The sequence below is a fragment of the Drosophila persimilis genome, unplaced genomic scaffold, assembly GCF_003286085.1.
Source record: "Drosophila persimilis strain 14011-0111.01,24,50 unplaced genomic scaffold, DperRS2 tig00000431-arrow-pilon, whole genome shotgun sequence".
Classification (NCBI taxonomy): domain Eukaryota; kingdom Metazoa; phylum Arthropoda; class Insecta; order Diptera; family Drosophilidae; genus Drosophila; species Drosophila persimilis.
The window spans coordinates 384180-405152 of NW_020825312.1; the positions used below are offsets into that span (position 1 = coordinate 384180).

The 20973-nt window shown below is 44.0% G+C and overlaps 1 protein-coding gene across 3 annotated transcripts; it reads left to right on the forward strand.

The window, feature by feature from the left end:
- The first annotated feature begins 1381 nt into the window (after nt 1–1381).
- Nucleotides 1382–18519, forward strand: LOC6595871 (lysosome membrane protein 2). 3 transcript variants are annotated; one of them, XM_026989886.1, is made up of 9 exons: nt 1382–1567; nt 1642–1703; nt 9346–9644; nt 15169–15260; nt 15338–15495; nt 16616–16757; nt 16830–17543; nt 17613–17738; nt 17806–18519. In XM_026989886.1, the coding sequence occupies exons 3-9, from the start codon at nt 9359–9361 to the stop codon at nt 18190–18192; spliced, it is 1905 nt and encodes a 634-aa protein (XP_026845687.1). In that variant the 5' UTR covers nt 1382–1567; nt 1642–1703; nt 9346–9358; the 3' UTR covers nt 18193–18519. The 3 variants fall into 3 exon arrangements, with proteins under 3 accessions (XP_026845687.1, XP_026845685.1, XP_026845686.1); XM_026989884.1 differs by having other exon boundaries at nt 1382–1703; XM_026989885.1 differs by having other exon boundaries at nt 1382–1703; nt 9350–9644.
- The last annotated feature ends 2454 nt before the right edge of the window (nt 18520–20973 follow it).

Here is a 20973-nt window from a genome sequence, read left to right on the forward strand (position 1 = left end):
CTGGCCCGGCACTGGTCATGCTGTTTAATGTGCTGAAATCTTAAGTAAGCAAAAGGTGTCATCAATCATCAGCGGAGCTCCGTCTGAAGCCGAAGCTTCTCCCAGAGCATATCATTATATGTACATACAAGTACTCGTACGTTAATACAATGTAAAGCCTAGAGATCGTTTCGTTGAGGTCTTAACAGGCAAGCCATGCTAATTACCCGACACTGCATATTTTTATTGGCATTTTTGCATGAGAAAGTTATGATCTAAGACGGAACCCCACTAGGCTTCTGGATGTCCTTCACTGTATGCCAAATCGATCATTTAAAATCAATTTATTGTCAAGTTCTTGGCCATAAAACTAGTCGGTCATCTGCATACAGGTTCTGGCCAGATCAATAACTGTGCTGTTATTATCGATGGCAGTGCGTAGTTGCACCAATCGCCTATATATTGCTGGAATGATCTGGTAGCCAAGCAAACCCAGTCAGGCCCCTGATCTGGACGGTTAACTAGTGACCATAAAAACAATTGCGCTGCCTACAAAGTTTTCCACTTCCACTGTTGATGGTCGTTTAGAGAGGGAGAGGGGCTTTTTTTGGTTTTAGTGGCGTGGAAGTTTTCACAAGTCTTGCCCTTCAAGCCTTGTGATTTGGGGTTAATTTCAGGGCAATTGATAATCCATTTCCACCATTTGGTAGCAGAATGAACAAGCCTTGCATCATGCGTCACCCTTGGACCTTGCCGCATGCACATCCTGGGTAAGAGGAATCTTTTTCCACTCTGTCGCCCCGCATATCGCTCAGAAAAACCCCAAAAGTCGGAAATACTAAGGAAGCTATAAAATGCCGACAAGTTTACTTTACCAGAACCCACCCGACAGAGAGACATAAAAGAAGCAACCACAACGAAAGTCGTATAGTACTGCTGACTCAGCAGAAACTCCAAAAAAGTCCCCCGATTCGAAGTTCCAGTCTTCGGGCTAATTAATCGTACAACCGTCGAAAGGAAAACTCAACACTGCCGAAAACCCACCTCGGAGGGTGCGAGAACAGCGCCGCCGGCGTGCCGTCTGTGGCGGCAGTTGCGCATGCGTCTCTCTCTCTCAGGCAATTGCCAAACTTTTGTGGGTTTAAGTTGAATCTAAAATAGCGGCGAGGATTGCAGCAGGCACGCCGATATTCACAGATATAGATACACAGGCACAGATACACATATACAAACAGAGCTCGGCTTAAGCGCTGGCTCGTACTTAGTCGGCGTCCGATCGCTGCCGACTTGCTGCTGCCGCTGCTGCTGCTGCTGCTGCTGCTATACGACGTCGCTATAAGTCTTGGGGTTTTGAACAAAAACGTCTTGCCCAGACGACGGTCCATTCATGCGAGTTTTTCATTCCGACGCGTCAACTCTAAAACGACACATGCTCGGGAGCGTGCGCGATCGTCATATACCACTCAGTCCATGCATCTCCCCTCAGAGGCACTAAAAGAATCCCAAAGGTCTCTGTGCTTCAGGATAATATGAGTGACTAAACTTAAACGGAACACGAATTACAATTGGCTCTAAATCAATTCGTTAAGTGAGTGAATATGCGGCTGATTTGATTAGTAGAAAGCCCCCAAAAAACCTAAAAAAGCCAACCCCAATCGCCAGATAGACTTCCTGAACCTTTCCCAACTTTGGATTAGCTGTGCAGTTTCCAAGAATTCTCAAATGTAAGTGTCAGACGTATGAGGGGCTCATGAGTTATTGTTTTCCATGTTCCCTGCCCAAGGGGCGTATGTGTAATGTTCAGTGAATTAGTAAATAATTAATATTGAATCTGGGAGTGTGCAAATTTAAAATAGAAAATAACAGTTCAATAGTTTTTTTGGTTTAAAAATCTACTTACGTGATGTATATACATATGTATGTAGCTATTAAAACATTGAGCGTCTTTGTTTGTGAATATAATTTCAATTTACATTCAATTTGCAATTCAAAATGCTGCTCAAATCTATCAACAATTATACAATTGTTTTTGTTTTTGAATCAAATATTTGCTAATCAATTTAATCAACGGTGGTGTGCCCTTATATAAACCCAAACTCAAACAAACCATGCCGCACCTCTCGCCCAAGTGCCGTTCAATGTGCATTTTTTAATTGGATTGCGAACATTAACGGAGCTGTCAAAAAATTCCCAATTAAATGCACCGACAAGAGCAAATCAATTAAGCTGACTATGATTTCCGATTATGATAGCCCGGTGCAACCCCAGGCATCTCATTTAGAATTAATCTTGGAAGTGTCTGCAGCCAGAAATGCAAAGCGTAGTTTGAAAAACCCTAAGCCAAGGATTGGCTTGAGAAACCCTTCGCCAAAGTGTGGCCACACAGCCAGGGCAAAATCTTAACTGGGTTTGATTTGCTTTTGTTTGAAAACAGTTTTCGGGTTTTTGGCTAATTTTTGCAGTCTGCAATTAAGTTGAATCATTTTGCAAGCTATGCAAAATAGCGGCAATGTGGTTATGAGTGGTAATTCCTCAGTTTTGTCTCTTGGCCAAATCCATGTTCGGAGTCTGTGGATCAGTGTTATTTTTTCTGAATTTTTTTCGGTGGCATTTCGCAAGTATGCAACCGCAGACACGTACCAAAGACCTCAAAACGTTGCCATTTCCCCCGCTCTGATCAGGTTTGACCCACTTGGTGGCAGAGTTCAGGTCAATGTTAAGGTGAAATTCAAACAGAAACTAAAACTAAAACAGAAACAGAAAGGGAAAGGAAAAGAAAAAGAGAAACAAAGCTGACCGAGTGGATTTCCCTTCAGTCGGCGATTTGCATTCGGTGGTGCTCAATTAGAGCTCCACGAATGTGGATCTTTCATGTGTATCTGTTAAATATCGCAATTGATTATTGACTAATTTGTCCAGTGTCTAAGACTAGGGCTTTTAACTGAATCTTGCGAAATAGCTTATGACCCCAGAAGGCAAACAGAGAAATACTCTGAAGAGAGGAAAACCACTTTGCTGTAATGATATGGTGTGAAATTTCAGGCTTAAGAAGTGTTTAATCAACAGTTTTGTTGTATATTTTGTATGAAAAATACCTATTTTTTGTAAATGAGGAAATGCTTAAATGATTTCGAAGAAGCATCGGTTTTGGAGAAGGTTTCGGGCAGGTACTGAATAAAGAAGAGCTTGCCCCAAACCATTTATCCTCCTTCGAGAGTATCAAAGAGACGATCTTTGCCAATCTACGATCTCCTTAGCCTATTTCCCGATTATTCTGCTAATTTATCTTCCATAAGATGGTGGCCTTACAACATACAGTTGGCACTATCTCTAAACTTCGTAGCCCTTTCCCATCGTGCCCCTGCAATCACGCCACCTTCTCGTTTAACCCCAATCAGTTTCACTTTCAAGCGAACCGCAGACAACATTTTTAGCGAAATTTCCAACGCTGTCTACACCTTTAGTCACTTAGCCCCAGACAGCCAGCCATCCCATCACTCAGCCATCCCGCCATCCAGAGCTATAGCTATCTGCTATCCATCCGCCCACCAATTGGCTAGGCCTGGGTCCGGGCCTGGGCCTGGGCCTGGGCCTGGGCATGGACACAGAAGTTGTCTTAATTAACCGCAAGAGCCTCGTAGCCAAGAGCGAAAAAAACCTCTTTAAGAGCAATAGACGTCACACAAAAGGCAACAGAGTGATCGCTTTGTTGTATGTAGTTTTTGCTGTAGTTTTTATTGCGTTACTTTTGGTGTTTTCTTAACCGTTAAATTGAAATATTGACACAAGCTTTTTTGTGAATCAGTTGGTTTGAACGGTGGACAGTGGATGTGGAATGGTGGGATAGTGGTTAGGGGATAGGGGATAGGGGACAGCCAAGGGCCCCGAGGCAGGGCACACTTGCTAATACCCCAAACACACAATCCGTAAACCCATAAAGGTGTCTTGCAGATACGTTTACATAATGAGCGAGGCATGCTCTTTAATAACAAATCGATTGGAACCACACTGATAAGGCCGTAAAATTGGCAAATTGCCGTTTGCCGGCGTTTATGAACGCGAGACGGAGAGAGAAAAAGATCCATCAATCGCCGATCCCCAGCAGCCGGAGGGTAGACAACCGAAACCAACTCCAAGTCACTTCAATCGAAGTCTCCAGTGACTTAGGTCAGGATTGATGTTGCCGGCCCCAGCTCGCACACACACTCCACAACAGATACAGATACTTGTAGTCGTACGAATACGACCTTGCCAGCCTCATTTCTCTGACAACCAGATCAGACCCTTCTCAACTGGCGAATACCCGTAAAACGAGCCAAATTGATTCATGGCACGATGTGAAGTGCTTGCCCGAAAAAGGGTTTAATGTCTTTCAGCTCATGGCTGGGAGAGTGGGAAATTCTCGGGCGTAATTGGAGCATTTCGCGAATGCGAAAATGGTTCATAAACTATGCCCCAAAAATATATATATATAAATGCATATAAAGACTGACAAAAAGAGAGACAGAGAGAGAGAGAGAGAGTGAGAGTATATAAATTACAACATTCGACGCAGCTGCTGCTGTGGCTGCTACCTCTGACTATTGGAAAATGTTTGCCAATAATTTTATAGTTGATGGAGCGGCTGGCCACGCTTCAGCGATTGGATACGGCTCAAGCAGGGGCTGGGGCTGGGACTGTGTCTGGAAGTGAGACTGCGACTGCGACTGCGACTGAGACTGAGACGAGGCTCTATGACGTTAACAACATTGTTGTTCAATTTGTTGTTGACTTAAACTCCACTCCACTTGAGCGCGTGTCAAATGCTCGGGGGCGCATTAATCAAGTGAAGTATGAGGGGAGTGAGGGGAGTGAGGGAAACAGAGCTCCAAAGCAGTCAAGAAGAGCATAGAATTTGATAGAGCTAAGACAACTTCATTCAAAAGTATTTGGTAGAAGGAGATTCTAATAGTTTCATCTGACTAATTCATTCATGAAAAGTACCTGTACCAAGTCCCTGTCCCTGCAATCTCCCCTCAAGTAACCAAACCTTTCCTTTTAGCAACCATCAACCATCACCCTGAAACGCATTCTGAACCCCATAGAAATGTCAAGTTCGTTGCCTCAGTCTTTTGTTTTAAGGCTGTGCTCTTCTTTGCGCCTTTTCTGCACACTTCGCTGGCAAATTGCATCACTTTTTGTTTTCAATTTCTAAAACAACAATAATTATAACATGAATGTTAGCTGAATGTTAATGTTGAATTACTTAATGCCATTTAAATTGTTTACATCGCATCGCCGTGCTCGTAGTTGTTGTAGCATTTAGAGAACGATTTGTTGCGCTTGGCCTGGCTGGAAGAGGAGGAGGGAGAGGGAGAGGGAGGGAGTCACCTATATGCATAAGTATCTGTATCTATTTCTATCTATCTCCATTGCTTTCGATGCGTCTGGTGTGGGGCTGGGGCTGGAGCTAAGCCTGGGCCTTAATTGAGCTGAACAAAACGATGGCATAAGAAGAGCAAAGAGCCTCTGGAGGACCGGAACGTGTGGCGCTACCAAGCGTGGCAAGAGCGGAAAACTTCCAGTCAGGAGGGAGGCGCAACCGAATGAATGCCCTGCACCGTGTGTGTAAGCGGCAATTAGAGTTAAATGAGAGGGATTGCTTCTGGTTCGATTGGAAACTTCCGTAAAGTTGGTTTATCTCAATGTCAACATGCCGAAAGATGAACGAACTTTCCGAATATGAAATCGAATATTTCCCGAACATCCCGCCGTGTGCCCCCTCCCCCACAAAAAATGGTTTCAATAATTGCATACAATTTGCCAATCAACGCGTTCCCAACGATGCCAATTATGAAATGCCAGGCCCATGTCCATGCACATGCCCTCTGTGGGCGCAACTCTTTTCGCCAGCAACTTGGCCATGGCTTATGAAGCCATTCAAGTGCCACGTCCCTTTCCACACGCTGCAAGCCATCCCGCACCATGTAATCAGACCCAACACAGAAAAAAGGGAAAAAGGAAGCGTTGCAGCTGATGATGCTAAAAAATTGATATTTTATATATGTATATGCAATATATTTAAACCCCAAAAAATAATCATACAAAAATTATAAAGCGTTGCCTGCCGAAAATTAAGCAGAAATTTATTAAAAATGCATAAAACGAGCCGAAAGCAAAGTCGCACACACTCAAAACTGGATCTTGGGGGAACAGTTGAAGATGAAGTAGGAGTTGGGGACGTGGATGCACATGCAGCTGAAGAGCCTGTTGCATTATACATGTGAGAAAGAGAAAAGTGGCGCGTGACCTTCGCACTACTGAACAAAAAAAACCACTTAAACGTCCAGCCAGCCAACCAGCCACCAACACAAAATGCGACCTGAAGCTGAATCTGAAGTTGTGTGAAATTATAAAAAGCGGCAGCAAAAGCCGCAGCAACAGCCACAAGCAGCCAAAACAAACAAGTGCAGACACTGGAAGTCTGGCAGGCATACGGAATGGCACAAGGAAAGACGTATGGAGAGAGATATATGACGGCTGCAGCGAGCTGCTACTGTTTGGCAAGAGGCGACAGCCTCAGGCGAATGAGTCAAGGAACTAAGCGAACTCGGAATACACTTGAGAGTAGATAGACATTAAGACTATGTGTATGAAGATGAGCAGCAGCTGATCCATCCATCCGTCCAAAGAAAGAACAATGCTGATATCTAGGCAGAATCCATACTTTATGAGGAATTTATCTGAGTATTCTGATATTATAATTCCCATAATGCTACAGCCCATTCAATATAATAACCATCAATAACAAGTGAACCAACAGATCCAATCATTCAATTAAAGAGCAATATAAAAGTTGTTTGTCATCTCTGAATTTTACGGTCACGCTATGAATCTCACACAAAAACACTACAAGATTAACGCCAATCTATCATTAGCTTTTTGTATCGAAAGTTCATCGTAAGACTTTAAAGTTAATCTGGGTTTTTCCCAAATTGATATCCTCGAAAAAGACTTCATGGCAATACCCTTTCCAAGGCACCATAAAAGGCGCAGCTCTTGACTCATACTGGAACCTGGAAGAGACGCAGGTGCACGCGGGAGAGGCGACTCCGGCAAATGCCAACGAACGCCACAGCCAGACAAAGTGGCTGAAATCAGTGGCTTAGTGGCTCAGTGGCTCAGTGGCTTAGTGGCCTGCTGGCCAGGCAACCTACTTCTGGCTCTGGCTCTGGCTGTGCCTCTGTCTCTGTCTCTGCTGCAACTGCAATCGAAAGTGAGACTGAGACCAGAGCTGGAATCAGGTTGGATATCGTCGTCAGCTGTTAGAAAGCCTCGGACAGTACAGAGCGGAGGAGCGTGTGGCATGTGGCAATTGCAACACATATCCAGTTGCCATATAGACCGCCGCTCTGGATGTGTGTGGTTATAAAACCGTATTTAGGTCAATCAAATTTCGCATTCGGCATTTTGAAATTTCTTTACGCAAATGCATGTGCTATTTTTTAATGATTTCTAACTATACCGGGCCCCAGTCCTAGCCACAGATAAAACCGGAGCCGGAGCCTGTGCCTATGCCAGTGCCAGTGCCACAGCCACAGTCACAGCCGGAGCCGCAGTTGGTCTCTCATTTGTATTACATAATGTGCCAAAGAAGCCATCGACCAGGCCACGCCACCGCTGCCGCCGCCGCCGCCGCCGCCGCTGTCCAGGTGACCAAGCCGTGGCCAATAAGCACAAAAATTGTAAAAACGTGTTTCACTTTTATTTTTTCTCTCTGCCGTTTTTTCCCCCCACTTGGTTTTTTTCTACGGCAACTTCTTAATGGATTGGCGCTGGTCGTTGGCCGCTGATGAGGCGTAAATTGTGGGAAAAGTGTGTGTCTGTGTGTGTGTGTGTGTGTGTGTCTGAGGGGCTAATTGGTGGGGGTGTGGCCCCCAGATGATAACTAAATAAATGCCAGGAACTTCCGATTCGAATGAAGTCGTTAGCAAGAACGAGAACGAGAACCCTGGCGGAGTCATTCCTGTTTCCCAGTCCTTTCTCTTTCCAATACCCTTGACGATTGCTTCCTTGATGCTGCTCCTGCTCCTGTTTCCTTTTTTTCAGCAGCAGCAGCCGCAGCACAAATGTTGGCAAATTAAATGCGGCCTTAATTATTTTATGCTCATTAAGCGAAAACGCCGCGACAAGAGCAAAATATTTGCCCTGCCAAAATGCCACAAATTAAGGCAGAGTCTCAAGTGAGTCTGCAGCTTTAAAGGCAGCCTGCAATTAAAAAATATATATCCGAGGCAAAACCAAAATAAAAAAAAATCAACTAAAACAAAGACAACAACAAATGTAAATGTCATTAATTTCGTTTAAATATTTTGTGTTTTTTCTTGTTTTTTGCTTGCTGTCTTTTTCCCCTATGTTTTACATAATTCAGAAATCGCTCAAATGTGACAGCAGCGTACAAAAATGTTTTGGCTAACATTTCGGTTATGTCAGAAGTCATTTAAATATAATTTGCCCTCAGATGAGATGGGTTTTTAAATGGAAATCTTTCTGTCTGAGAGAGAAATAAAGCCGAAGCGAATGAAAGTCCAGTCCAAGCATAAGTCCAAGCCTGGCAAAGTTCGCCGCTTAAGTCACTTGTTTTTTATCCGGTCTAAGGTGATTCCCCAATGAAAAAATTTCTCTCCCAGATAACCGATAACCTTGAACATGACTACCTTTTGCTCTATAAAATGCATACATATCTACATCTATACATCTGTCTGCCACCCATTCACGTGTTGTGATTCCGCTTTGGATTGTCAGAGATCAGAGACCTGTTGGCGATCTTCACGTTTTCCCGCCATACAATCGCCTACTCACTTTATTTCCTTTATGTAGCTGCATTTTCAATTAGCATATAAAAACGAGCTGCTATTCAACAGATTTCCCCGTGCCTCACGTAGCCAGTGACAAACGTATTTACCTCTATCCGATGGCGCATTAATCAGGCGCTGGGCTAATAAAAATATGTATTTTTATTGTTGTAAATTAATTAATGGCACGAACTGTTGCGGTTACTGTACGTATAGTACAGTACGGAGCTGCTTCTCCGGCCAATCATAGCCGAATTATCTTAGGGAGAGTATGCCAAGGCTGGGCTGATGGTTCTATGACCTCCGCTTTCTAGAACCTCTTCGCACTTTAAAAGCTGCCCACAGTGGCTTAGACACTGACCCCAGGAAGCACTTGAACGACACGGTTAGACCAATTAACTTATAATTACGCCTCATAAGTACTACGATATGTTGTAGTTCCCCTCCATCATCTACGACTGCATTGAACTCTCGTAATCCCCCTTAGCCAACCAGTTTTATATCATTCTGTTTTTATTACTTCTCTCTCCAGATAGACTTGAATTATGGGCCTGGAAAAACATTATCTGAGATATGGACGCACTGCTAGAGATCATATACTTGACTGGGCCACCTGTGGGCGTGGTCGTCGACAACAACAGCAACAACAACAGCAACAACAGCAGCAACAACAACAGCAACAACAACAGTTGCAACAGCCACATCAACAACAACAACAGTCACAGCCATCCCAGGGATCCACCGTCACGGGGAGGCGGTCACGCCCTCATGTAACACACAGAGGAACGCCCCTCTCCATGCTGATATCTCATGGAGTTAAGATTAGTAATAGTAAGTATTTTCGACAGAAGGATTATCCATATTATCCAAATATTTTTCATAAATTTCCTTTTAAGGAAAATCACTTTATTGAAAACTTATGAAAAGTCTCCTACTGTCAGCTAGAAAATTCAATTAAGGAAAAATCGTATTAAAAGCTTAATTAAGTGACTAAAAGTCAATATCAACTGCCAAATTGGTGAGTGGCTTGTTCATTTGGCCAAAAACAAAAGCCCCCCAACCTGTTGCAGTAGTCGGCCAGCATTATAAAAGATAAATAGATAGATAGCTTAAAAAATACCGCAATGTGTAGGCACGAAACTGGTCATCCAAGAACTGCAGCCGAAAAATGGAAAACAAGTCTTTGGCTAAAAGAAAAACCAGCAAAATATAAAGGCAATCAACCTGAGGGGAGGCAGACTTGAACACGAAAAGTCGAAAACAAAATACAAAACACAACTAAGTAAGCAGCTAACTAACCAACAGATGTAAATCAAGGAAACACACAGATACTCACCAATACAGAGACAGCGAGAGGCACACGGCTGTTTCGACGGTTGCGTTCTTTGCAATGGCCGACATTGCGTATACGCCGCACAGGCCACACTTAGACGAGATCCGAAGGCAGCCAAGTGTGCAAACAGCCAGCGAACCAAGTAACCATGGCCAAGAACATTTGTCAAGAGAGAAAAACAGAGTCTCGGAGTCTCGGAGACTCGGAGACTCGGAGATATACTCTTGGCTCTCTGAACTTGGCTTAGACATCGCTGCCAGGCTGCTTTTCTCTTATTTTTCAGGTTTTGGGTTTCGATTTCGGTTTCACTTTGGTTTTCATTCGATTTCGATTGCGTTCTGTCGCTTGTATAGAATTATATTTTAAGCGTTTTGCACTTGACTGTCGGCCAGTCCACAACTGGCTTTATAGCCATGTTTGCTGTGTGCCAATGCCTTGCTATTGGCTTTGGCACTCCGCTGTCGCCTTGCCCAGATGATGACATGCCCATGGTCCTCTCCGCTGAGATGGCAATTATTGGGCTTAAGTACTTCTGTGATACGTGATGAGATACGGATAAGGATTGTTTCACTTTGTCTCAAACAAAAACTTTTTAATTAAGGCCAATTATGATGATTCAGACGCGCGGGACGACAACTTCTAAGACAATTAGCGTGGCTGAGTCATTAGGGAAGTTTGACCTGTTCTTCCACCTTAATCCTCCCTCTCTTCTGAGCTGTTACAAATGGCTTTCTTACCACTATGCTTGGGCAATTCTAATGCAATGCCTGAACATTGCCAACGGCCGCAAACAGCATTAAAAACAGAAGTGAGGCAAAGGCAAAATAAAAACAGGCAATTGAAAAATCTATGGCCAATGCCTGACCAATGCAGCAGCAGCATTAGCACTAACAACTACTAGTAGTAGTATCAACTTCCAAATACTCGTACTAACACAGATACCAATACACACAGCAAATATGAAAATGTTGCCAAATCAATAGGCAAGACCTCAAAAGTCCAAGATATAGTGAGAGCAAGAGAGGAGGAAAATGCCAAGCCGAAAACTGAAAACTGAAGCTGCAAAACGGTGAATGAGTGGAGAGTGAGTGTCTGGGTGCATACATATGAGTACTCGTACTCGTACTCGTACTCGCATTCAAGAGGCCAGCGATAGCGACAGTGAGTAGAGAGGTTGTCGAGTGGACATGGACATGGCTGGCTGCGGAATCGAGTATACGAACAGTGGACCTCACATCGAGAGATTGAGCATAAATTAACACATGCAGCCATTCAGGCCTTTGCTTCTGGCCAATTCTATGTCTTCCATAGGGGGGGGAGCCATAGACCCAAGTGTTAGCCCGGCTCAAACAAAAACAGACGCGCCAGTGGCCGATGTCGATGCCGATGCCGATGCTGTTCAAGTGCCGCCTCAAGAAGAAGAAGTTCCCAACTGCATTGCCCCTCCGCCACTTTGGGATCTTTAGCAATAGCAGTTCGCTTTTTGTGTGTCTGTGTGTGAGCTTTGCGATTATATAACCAGATGCTGGCATTAAGGCCTTGCTTAGATCGTGCTTCAGCTTTTGGCTACTCTGTGACGGAATTCGTAAGATGTTGACACACAGAAGCAAAAGTGAACAAACAAGAAGTCAACGAAATGCAGCTTTTCAGAGATTGTTGACTCTAAGATTTGGGAGATTGAGTCTGATGTGAAGACACCACAATAGTGGGGCATATAGCGATTGTAGGAACAAGCTTAACTTTATTCCACATTCCGTTTCCATTCCATTACAGAACTTCCTGCTTTAAAAGTCTCGCAATCTCAATCTAAAATTCCACCGACTCCGGCCCCTGAAAACATTTCCATTGTTCGCTTTCCATGATGGGTTTCTCCCAAGATTTCCTCCACTTTGCTTTCATCTCCAGGCAAAAACTTTCCTATACAGCGTCCGAGTTAACCTTCGGCTGGCGCTTCTCCTTTTCTTTATGGAGCCCCTTTTTCTTGGGGTCCTTATCCAGAGCAAAAATCAGTTGTAAATGCTTTAATTAAGGGCCGAAACGCGATAACTTAAATGCAAAATAGCCGCGAAGGCACGTCCCGGGTGGGTCAACCGGTTTGGCTTTATCTTTCGTGGGACATGCCCATTGCCCTTTGTTTCTGCTCTACGTTTTTCAGCTAATTGGTTCGGGGATCGCATCCAGTCGATCCACCCAATCCACTATCCAGATCGAGGAGAGAGATGTGAGCACACGTGATGCAAATTGTAGCGCGTACAAGGAAGTGAATTCGGACCGTAAGGAACGCCAATTATTTGCTTAAACAAAAGTGATTACATGGCTATAAAGCCATATAAAACAAAGATGAGGGGCAGCCGGATCAGATCTGGTATTCGCATTATTGCCTACGCTGCCTACCCCCAAAGGCGGCACGTTCTGAAACGAAATCTCCACTGACTGGATTGTTGAATCGCGAGGCGTTGCAACTGTTTAGCTGGGGTCTATTGTCGGATCCATTGTCCGGAGATACAACAGTTCCGCCTGGCAGTAGAAAAACTCTATTGAAATGGTTGCTTTGTGGCGGTTTCTGTTTCTGTTGCAGCTGCAGCGCCAGCCCCAGCCCCAGCTCCATAGCCTGTAATTGTGAGCGTTAATTTTAGCAGGCGATTGGCAAATGTACGTTTATTCTTATGTTCCGCTTTGTCTTTGCTTTGCAGCCAGACACAGTGTTGGAAATAGAAGCTAATCTCCAGAGGCCTCCCCAGCAAACACTTATAGCACTCATAGTTCGAAATAATTCACTCTAGACGGAGCTTAACATCCCATCTAAACGGCTTCAAAGTCTACTCGATTCCATTGCACTTAACTTTTTTCTGTTCTTTCTGTTGTGATTGCTGTTGGGGGCTTTAACTCGTTTTGTGCGTGGTCTAGAAGCTCGGAAATATGAATATCGCGTGCTAAGCTGTAATTTTAAAGAAACGAGCATATGACACCAGATATGGGTGCTGATGGCGGCAGCGGCGTGCTGAAAAGGGGCCCCCGTTGTTAAATGGACTATATCATGGGAATACGAATTATATACAAATTTAATGCAGTTTTTATTCGTTTTCTCCTATATTTAAGTGTGAAACATCTCATAACATCCATTGTTGCACATCGATTTTATATCGATTACCTGCGATTACTGTTATCTGTGGTTATACCTCCTCCCCTTATACCACACCCCTGCCGCCGTTGTAACTGATAACTTCACTCCGTGTACGTACAAGTAAACGAAAGCAACAAAAGGAAAACCCGAAGAAAACATATCGCAAAACAGAAATATCAAAAACAAAAACAAAAGCAATTGCTTGGAGTAGGCAGACTAGAAGCTATGGCTACTACTATATACGAGTATATCCACAAGTACAGCTCGTCAGAGATCAGCATAATTGTCAACCGTGAGGCAGGCGCTGACGTATCAATTGTGTGCCAAATGTTTAGTGACCATATCGCCATAGCTGCCCCCACTTCCACTCCCACTCCCACTCTGGCCCCACCGCCAGCCGCACCGATTACGTTGCAATCGCGATGTTCGATTGCAGTAACATGTACAATTATCGATAGCTAACGCTGGCGCAACGAGAGCGCAAGAGCGAAAGAGTTCAGACATGAATGGAGCTTTTCTGTTGTGATGCGGGAAGAGCAAAGGCAGGGTCTTCCCTTGACCTTGAGCCCCGACTGCGACTGCGACTGCGACTGGAGCTGTAAATGTTATGTGCCTCGTTTTATGACAATTTTTCGTTGTTGTTACTCGTATCGTGGTTTTTTGGGGTCTTTTTTTTTGCGTAACTTTCTCTCAAACAGAGCCTCAGAGCGTCAGAGCTCCTCAGGGTCAGTGGAACACCAAAAAGAAGCCGCTTGAACTTTGCCTGGCAAAAAAAACATGCACAGAAAAAACAACAAAAAAGCAGAAAAAAAATACATGTCGTACATATACATATGTATGTATGTAATATATAATCCGACGGTATTTTGACAGCAATTATCGCGCCCATTTCCAATGTGAGTTTAATGAATTTCAAGCTGATTTATGGCACTCACAATGTAGATGTCTGTCTCTATATGTAGCTCTGTCTATCTCCTCCCTGCTCCCTGCTCCCCTCCCCTCTCTCCTTCTTTCACTGACTTATTTTTTTCGACATTATCGAAACGCGCTGACGGCGTTGAACTGCAAGCCAACCAGCCAGCAAGCCAGCGAGCAACAAAACAGGGAAAGAGAACCAACAAATTGCATTTCATAAAAATGAAATATATATAAAATTGAAATTTATGTTTTTCCCCAAAAATGCTTCACCTTGCACTTTTTATCTCCCGATAGTGGGTTTTCGGTTTTCGGTTTTCGGTTGTCGGTTTTCGGCTATGGGCGAAAACAGTTTTTCTTGATCGGTTTGGCGATCGGTTCGTTGACTGTTTTGGGGCGCTCCGACGCCGCGCCGGAGAACCCGTTGGCATTGTACGCCCATCATCATAGCAGTCATCATAATCATCATCATTAACATCAGTGGATTCGTCAACGGATTCGATATGCGACTTGCCACGCCCACTGCCACAAAATGCCAACAAGGTGATGGAAGGAAGCCCCAAACCCAAACCCAAACCCAAAACCAAAACCAAAACCAAGTCGGGGGCTAAGTGCATGAGCCAATTAGCAATGCATTGCCATTGCATTTTGTCTCTGAGAGATGAGCCGAAAACAGATTCAATTTCAATTAGTGATAAGAGAGGATCGTAAATTCCGCAGCTGTCAGAAATATGTACACACTCGTATGTCTGTATGTCCCCTGGCGATAAGTCGGCCAAGAGCATGAGAGACTGTTGACCGTTGTAAATTGCGTGTGACATCCGTTAAATTGATCCATGAAATTCGCATCAAAATTACATATACGTATTTCATTTACAACTGAAATCAAGCGAAGCTTGAGGGCAGGGCCAGGCATGGGGTACCTGCATCGACTCGATGAAATCTTGATATACTAATCCAATTTTAAATCTTCCTTCTTTCAGATAGACTAGCTGTGATAATAATTGGTATAATAACCTTAATATTAGGCATACTTTTAACCTCCATACCCTGGCTGGACTATTTCATACTAAAGGTAGGTCCCGTCTCCCAAGCAAGAACCTTTCAAAGGACATATAGTACCTCTGTAACATTCTCGCTTCTCTTCTTTAGAACCTAAGGCTGTGGAATGATACATTGAGCTATCATTATTGGCAAAGACCCGGTGTCATACGGCTGACCAAGGTCTACATCTATAATGTGACCAATCCAGATGGTTTCCTCAGCGGCGAGAAGCCCAAGCTCCAAGAGGTTGGTCCTTTTGTCTACAGGTAAGCCCCAAAGCACCATTCATCTTTGCAATTGAATTATTCGTTACGCCTTTTGGTCTTTAAAAGTAGCTTCATATTTATACATATATTTATATATTATTTGGGGGGTATACTTGGATACATTTTCATGGTGGCTTTGGCAAAGTGCTCGATTGGTCATGGTTTGTTGGGAAGTTGATGCCTTAATGACTGTAATTAGAATAGCTAAAAGTGGCTTAAAGTAATGCAATACTCGAACTGTTGGGAAATTGGCCAAAAAACAAAAATAAATGTTTAGATTCTAGAAAGAATAATTGCGGCTTTCAACATACAGAATAAATCAAAGTTCGTTTATAAGAAAGCTTAAAATTGCTTTGTTTCGATTATGGGTTCAAAGAACATCTAGAAGGGCCCTAAATAATCGTACTTCTCCCAAATGATTCAATTTTGTTTGATAAATCACTTAAACAAAAAGTGCCTAATCCAAATCAGATTAAACTCCGTTTGAACCGCAACGAATGGGAAACAATTGAATAGATCTTAACTATTTTAACACCCAATCAAGGCGATCATGCGCCATGAACCACCATGCAATTAGTTGGCCAATTAAACCATGAGCCCACATCAAGCCGAGGCTCTCTAGCCTGGGGCTACACTTGAGATATGCATGCTGTTTCCGTTGAACGGGGATTACACCATCTAGATCGCGTAATGGAAATGTAATGCAATATATAATCATAAGTTGCGAACCCGTTTAAATGAAGGATAACCTGGCAGTCAGTCCGAGTGATCAATCATCGCATTGTCCACAGTTTAAAGATTAATCTGTTTGACAACTGGGGATGGGACTTGGACTGGGACTGGCACTGGCACTGGGACTGGCGCCGTTGATGGACCACAATGACAAACGGTAGCTAACAAAAAAGATGCTTCAAACTGCCTGTCATCCGTTGTTACTTTTTTTTACCTGTACCTTTTTTATGTTCGTTTCGCCTCGTTTCAACGTCTTTTTCTCTGGCATGAACGAAACTGAACTTGACATTCAACTGCTTGGTTTTTTGTTGGCCCTGACTTTGGACCACGAAGCGGGGACCGCAGCACGTGACGATCGGTGATAATGTTTTGCTTTTATCTATTACAGGGAAGACATGGAGAAGGTGAATGTAAAGTTTCATGAGAATAACTATACCGTGTCATATCAGCATAAGAAGATACTGCAATTTGTTCCTGAACTGAGTATTGATAAGAACACGCCCATAGTCACGCCCAACATCCCATTGCTGGTAAGTGAAAGTAGCTCTACCTACCTGCTTCCTGTAATCATTGTTAATACCCCCCTTCTCTGTAACGGACAGACCCTGACCAGCCTCAGTCCGAAACTGGGCTATCTTCTGTCGAAAACCATTTCCGTCGTGATCACGGCAGCCAATTTCAAGCCCTTCATCAACGTGACAGCAGATCAGTTGGTCTTTGGCTATGACGACGCCCTGGTGAGTCTCGCCCATCGATTCTACCCGAAACACATGCGGCCCATGGAGCGGATGGGGCTCCTGTTGGGCCGCAATGGCACCCTCACCGAGGTATCCACCATCAAGACGGGCTACGAGGGAATGGATCAGTTTGGCTACATCGATTCCCTTAATGGCATGAATCGCCTGCCGCACTGGAACGAGGAGCCCTGCACCAGTGTGGCCGGATCTGAGGGATCCTTCTTCCCGCCGCGGGACATCACCAAGTCGGAGATGGTCTACATCTACGACAAGGATCTGTGCCGCATTATTCCACTCAAATATGATCAGACTTTGGAGAAGGATGGCATTGCCGCGGATCTGTTTAGACTGCCAAACAATTCGTACGGTGACTCCGCCCACAATCCAGAGAACAAATGCTTCGATTCGAACGAGTATGAACCGGTGCGGGGTCTGCAGAACATCAGTCCGTGCCAGTACGGTGCACCTGTCTACATATCCAATCCGCACTTTTACGACGCCCATCCGGACCTTCTTGACTCTGTAGAGGGTCTGGAACCAAAGCGCGAGAAGCATGAAACGTACTTCAAAATACAACCGGTAAGTGGATAGTCAGTGAAATTCCATTCCACACCTTCCTGTAATGATGTTCTTCTAATGTTTCCCCAGAAACTTGGAGTACCCCTGGAGGGCAAGGTGCGGATCCAGTTGAATCTGAAGGTGACGCGTGCCAAGGACGTCTATCCAGTGCGTGACTTCCGTGACTTTGTGTTTCCGGTCATGTGGCTGGAAGAGGTAAGAGATCAACACTCGCTCCCGTAATGTCATCATTCTTTATTGTATCTTTTTCCCAATCGCCTAGGGCATCTCTGAGCTTACGCCGGCCATCAAGCGTTGGATATATCTTGCCACCGTCATAGCCCCCAATGCCGTACCCATTGGCTCTTATCTGATGATAGTGGGCGGTGCCTCTGCTGTGATCTTCAGCTTTGTGCGGGCCTACCAGAACTTTGTCTTTGCCCGCGATCCTACGCTGGAAATCCTCGAGATGGGACGCCGATCACTGCGGCGTGGCAGTAGCTTCATTGCCCACCAGCAGCACAGGCTGCTGGTGCACCATCGCGATAGCTACTCACTTCTGCGACACGGACCCATGGCGGCCTGCATGGGGGATAACGATGGAGAGGACGCCCAGCCCATCATCGACGGCAGCCTCGAGAGCAGCGGGACAGTCAGTCAGGAGTCATAGTTAGAGCAAGAGATTTTGATAGTGATTTAAGAGTGTGTGTGTTTATTTTTTTTATTGAGTGGGTGTGCCTGTGTACCTGTGTAGCTGTGTACCTGTATGTGTGTCTGGGAATAGTTTTACCTAGTTCTAGTTTCGTTCTGGCCAAAATTGTGGCATATACTTCAAGTTCTTGCCACTGGATATGCATAACCATGACTCAGCTCAGTTTTCATTTCTACTCATTCGTTCATCCTGTAGATAGATGTCAGAGTACATATTTTTTTTTCTTTTTTTTTTATAAATGCTACAAATAATTCACTAGTCAAAGTTTACAATGTGAAAAATGCGAGCGCTCATATCTAGTTTCGTTAGACGTAACTACCTTTTAGTCATAGATATTAATTATTTTATGTATGTATGTATATGTTAAATAATTTTTAGGCTGAGGATGTATGAAATTATAATTGATAATATGAATTTGTAAACTGAAAGAAAGAAGAAAGAAACTATTCCTTGGAATAGGATTTGGACAGATTCTGGTTGAATTTTTAGTAAGAACAAGTCTCTTTATGGCTTTGGCTCTTCTCAAACTCTTGAAACCTTCTCGAAGAATCTACTCCTTTTCAGACCCAATAAATCTGCTGCCTAAACATAAATCTCCTTGTTAACAACAGATTCTCCTGCTCCAGACTTTGGCAATTGCAAAAACAATTCTCCAAATCTTATAAATCAAACTAAATAAAGGAAAGAACTCTGTAAAAAGTGCACTGGCAAATGGACGGAGGAAAGTGCCCTCGAGCTTCTGTTGATTGACGCACTTTTGACGTTTCCACAATTCCACACACAACGCAGCAGTTTCCTACTCTCCCACACAGCCACACGGGTCGTATGAGCAATAAATTAAACACAAGTTCTCAGAGAAGGGGACGCCGTGTGGGTGGCTCGATGGCTGGATGGCTGGATGGGATGGCTAGTTCTGGCCAGTTCTGGCCAGGCTGCAGTACTTTTGTTTCGGCCCCAAAGTGGAATAAAAAACAGTCAGAAGAAATATGATGTTCTGCAATGTTGCCTCAAAAGTCAAGTAAAACGGAAAAGGAAAAAGGAGAGCATATCAAGAGAATACAATTTCATGGCAGGCAGGAGGCAAACGGCAATCGGCAAGCGGCACAATTGCGGCATGTGGCAGCTATAAGAAAAGCGTTTTCATTTCATTTGGCAAAAATGTTTATACAAAACCAATTTTACAATTTTCGATTCAATTTCTGTTGCTGACATTTCACTTAAACGAAAACCTTTAAGGCGCAATTCATTTCCCCTCCATCTCGTTCAGTTTTCTCTTCAGTTTTTGTGTGTTTGTTTGTGGCCGGGGGTATGGGTGGCTGCCTGCGAAGGGGGTTGGGGTTGGGCTGCCTTGGCAGAACTGTAACGCAGTGCTGCGGCAAAGAGCCTGCTTCTATTATCATATATAATTGAAACAGTTTATCCACGAAAATGAACCATGAAAAAACTTGTTTCACGTCTCTAATTTCCGCCAGGCACTTGGAAATGCATAAAAAGCCGGGTGATAAACTAATATTCGCCAGCAGCATGTGCTACCAAATGCGTCATAAATGTATGCCACACACACACACCGCACCACACTGCCACACCACCACTGCCATCCTGCATGCCATCCTCCTCACAGCCACACCATCCCCATCATCCAAGAGCAATATCATCGCATGAAATGGCCGCCAAACCTCAAGGACAACAAAAGTTAAAAATTCGTTTATGGCGAGCGATAAAATCGAATAAAAACAATTGGCACATCAAAATCCGCACCGAATGCCAGAGATCTTCATTGCCACTTCGAGTAGGGTGTCGGAATGGAGGATTTCCATGGAAAATGCCATGCCTGAGCACAATTGAAAAAATTCTGGCCATATGTTGCAGGCGGCAAAAGGCAGCCAAAAGAAATGGCTGAAGTAAATAAAAACAATCGAAGAATATAGCCTGACCAAGTTGAAGCTTGTGATACTCTCAGATATAGAAGAGCTTCAACTCCCTTGTATCTAAGCCGATATGGACCATAAAGAGGTGGTATACCTTCTTACGATTGTGGAAAAATGTATTCTTAATGGATTTCGATTTCGCATTCGCCGTATCAAAATCTTGGCATACTTTTAGGCTGCAGCTATCTGCCAGGCGCACCAATGAATCATCAACATTCAGCTGTTAGCACATAGCTGAGATATAGATGGTATAGCTATTATATATGCACCGATATCATCATGGTAATGTGGTTGTCCCTAAAATGTTGAAATTTGCTCGTAACAATCAGCATGACAAATGAATCACACCCAACCATCATAGAGTATCCACAGAAGTCACGGGAAATCACAGCACAGCCTGGGGGTTGGTTTCTTTCGTTGGCTGTCGAATGCCTCCCTGATTCGCTTCAGGCGCCAGCTGGTTGGCCACTTAGGCCGTTGATGGAATTGCTTATGAATTATACAAGAATATTAGAACGTGCCCGGAGATCCACTTGCACTTGCCACGAATCTGTTTGCTCTATTTGGTCGCCTTGAAATATTTCAATTGCCTCCCCGCTCAACAGTCACGGAAAAGACACAGAGAGAGCGAGAGAGAAGAAGACGGAAGAAGCGGGAAAAGAAGGAAAACTTTGCTGTAAATACTTTATTGGAAAAGTATGTGCCAAATGGTTATTGGCAGAAGGGAGATCTCGGACCAGGGACAAACAAATTGGGCGCTAAGTTGGCTGTTATTGGTTTTTATGGACAGAAATAAGGACAGGGTCCTTGG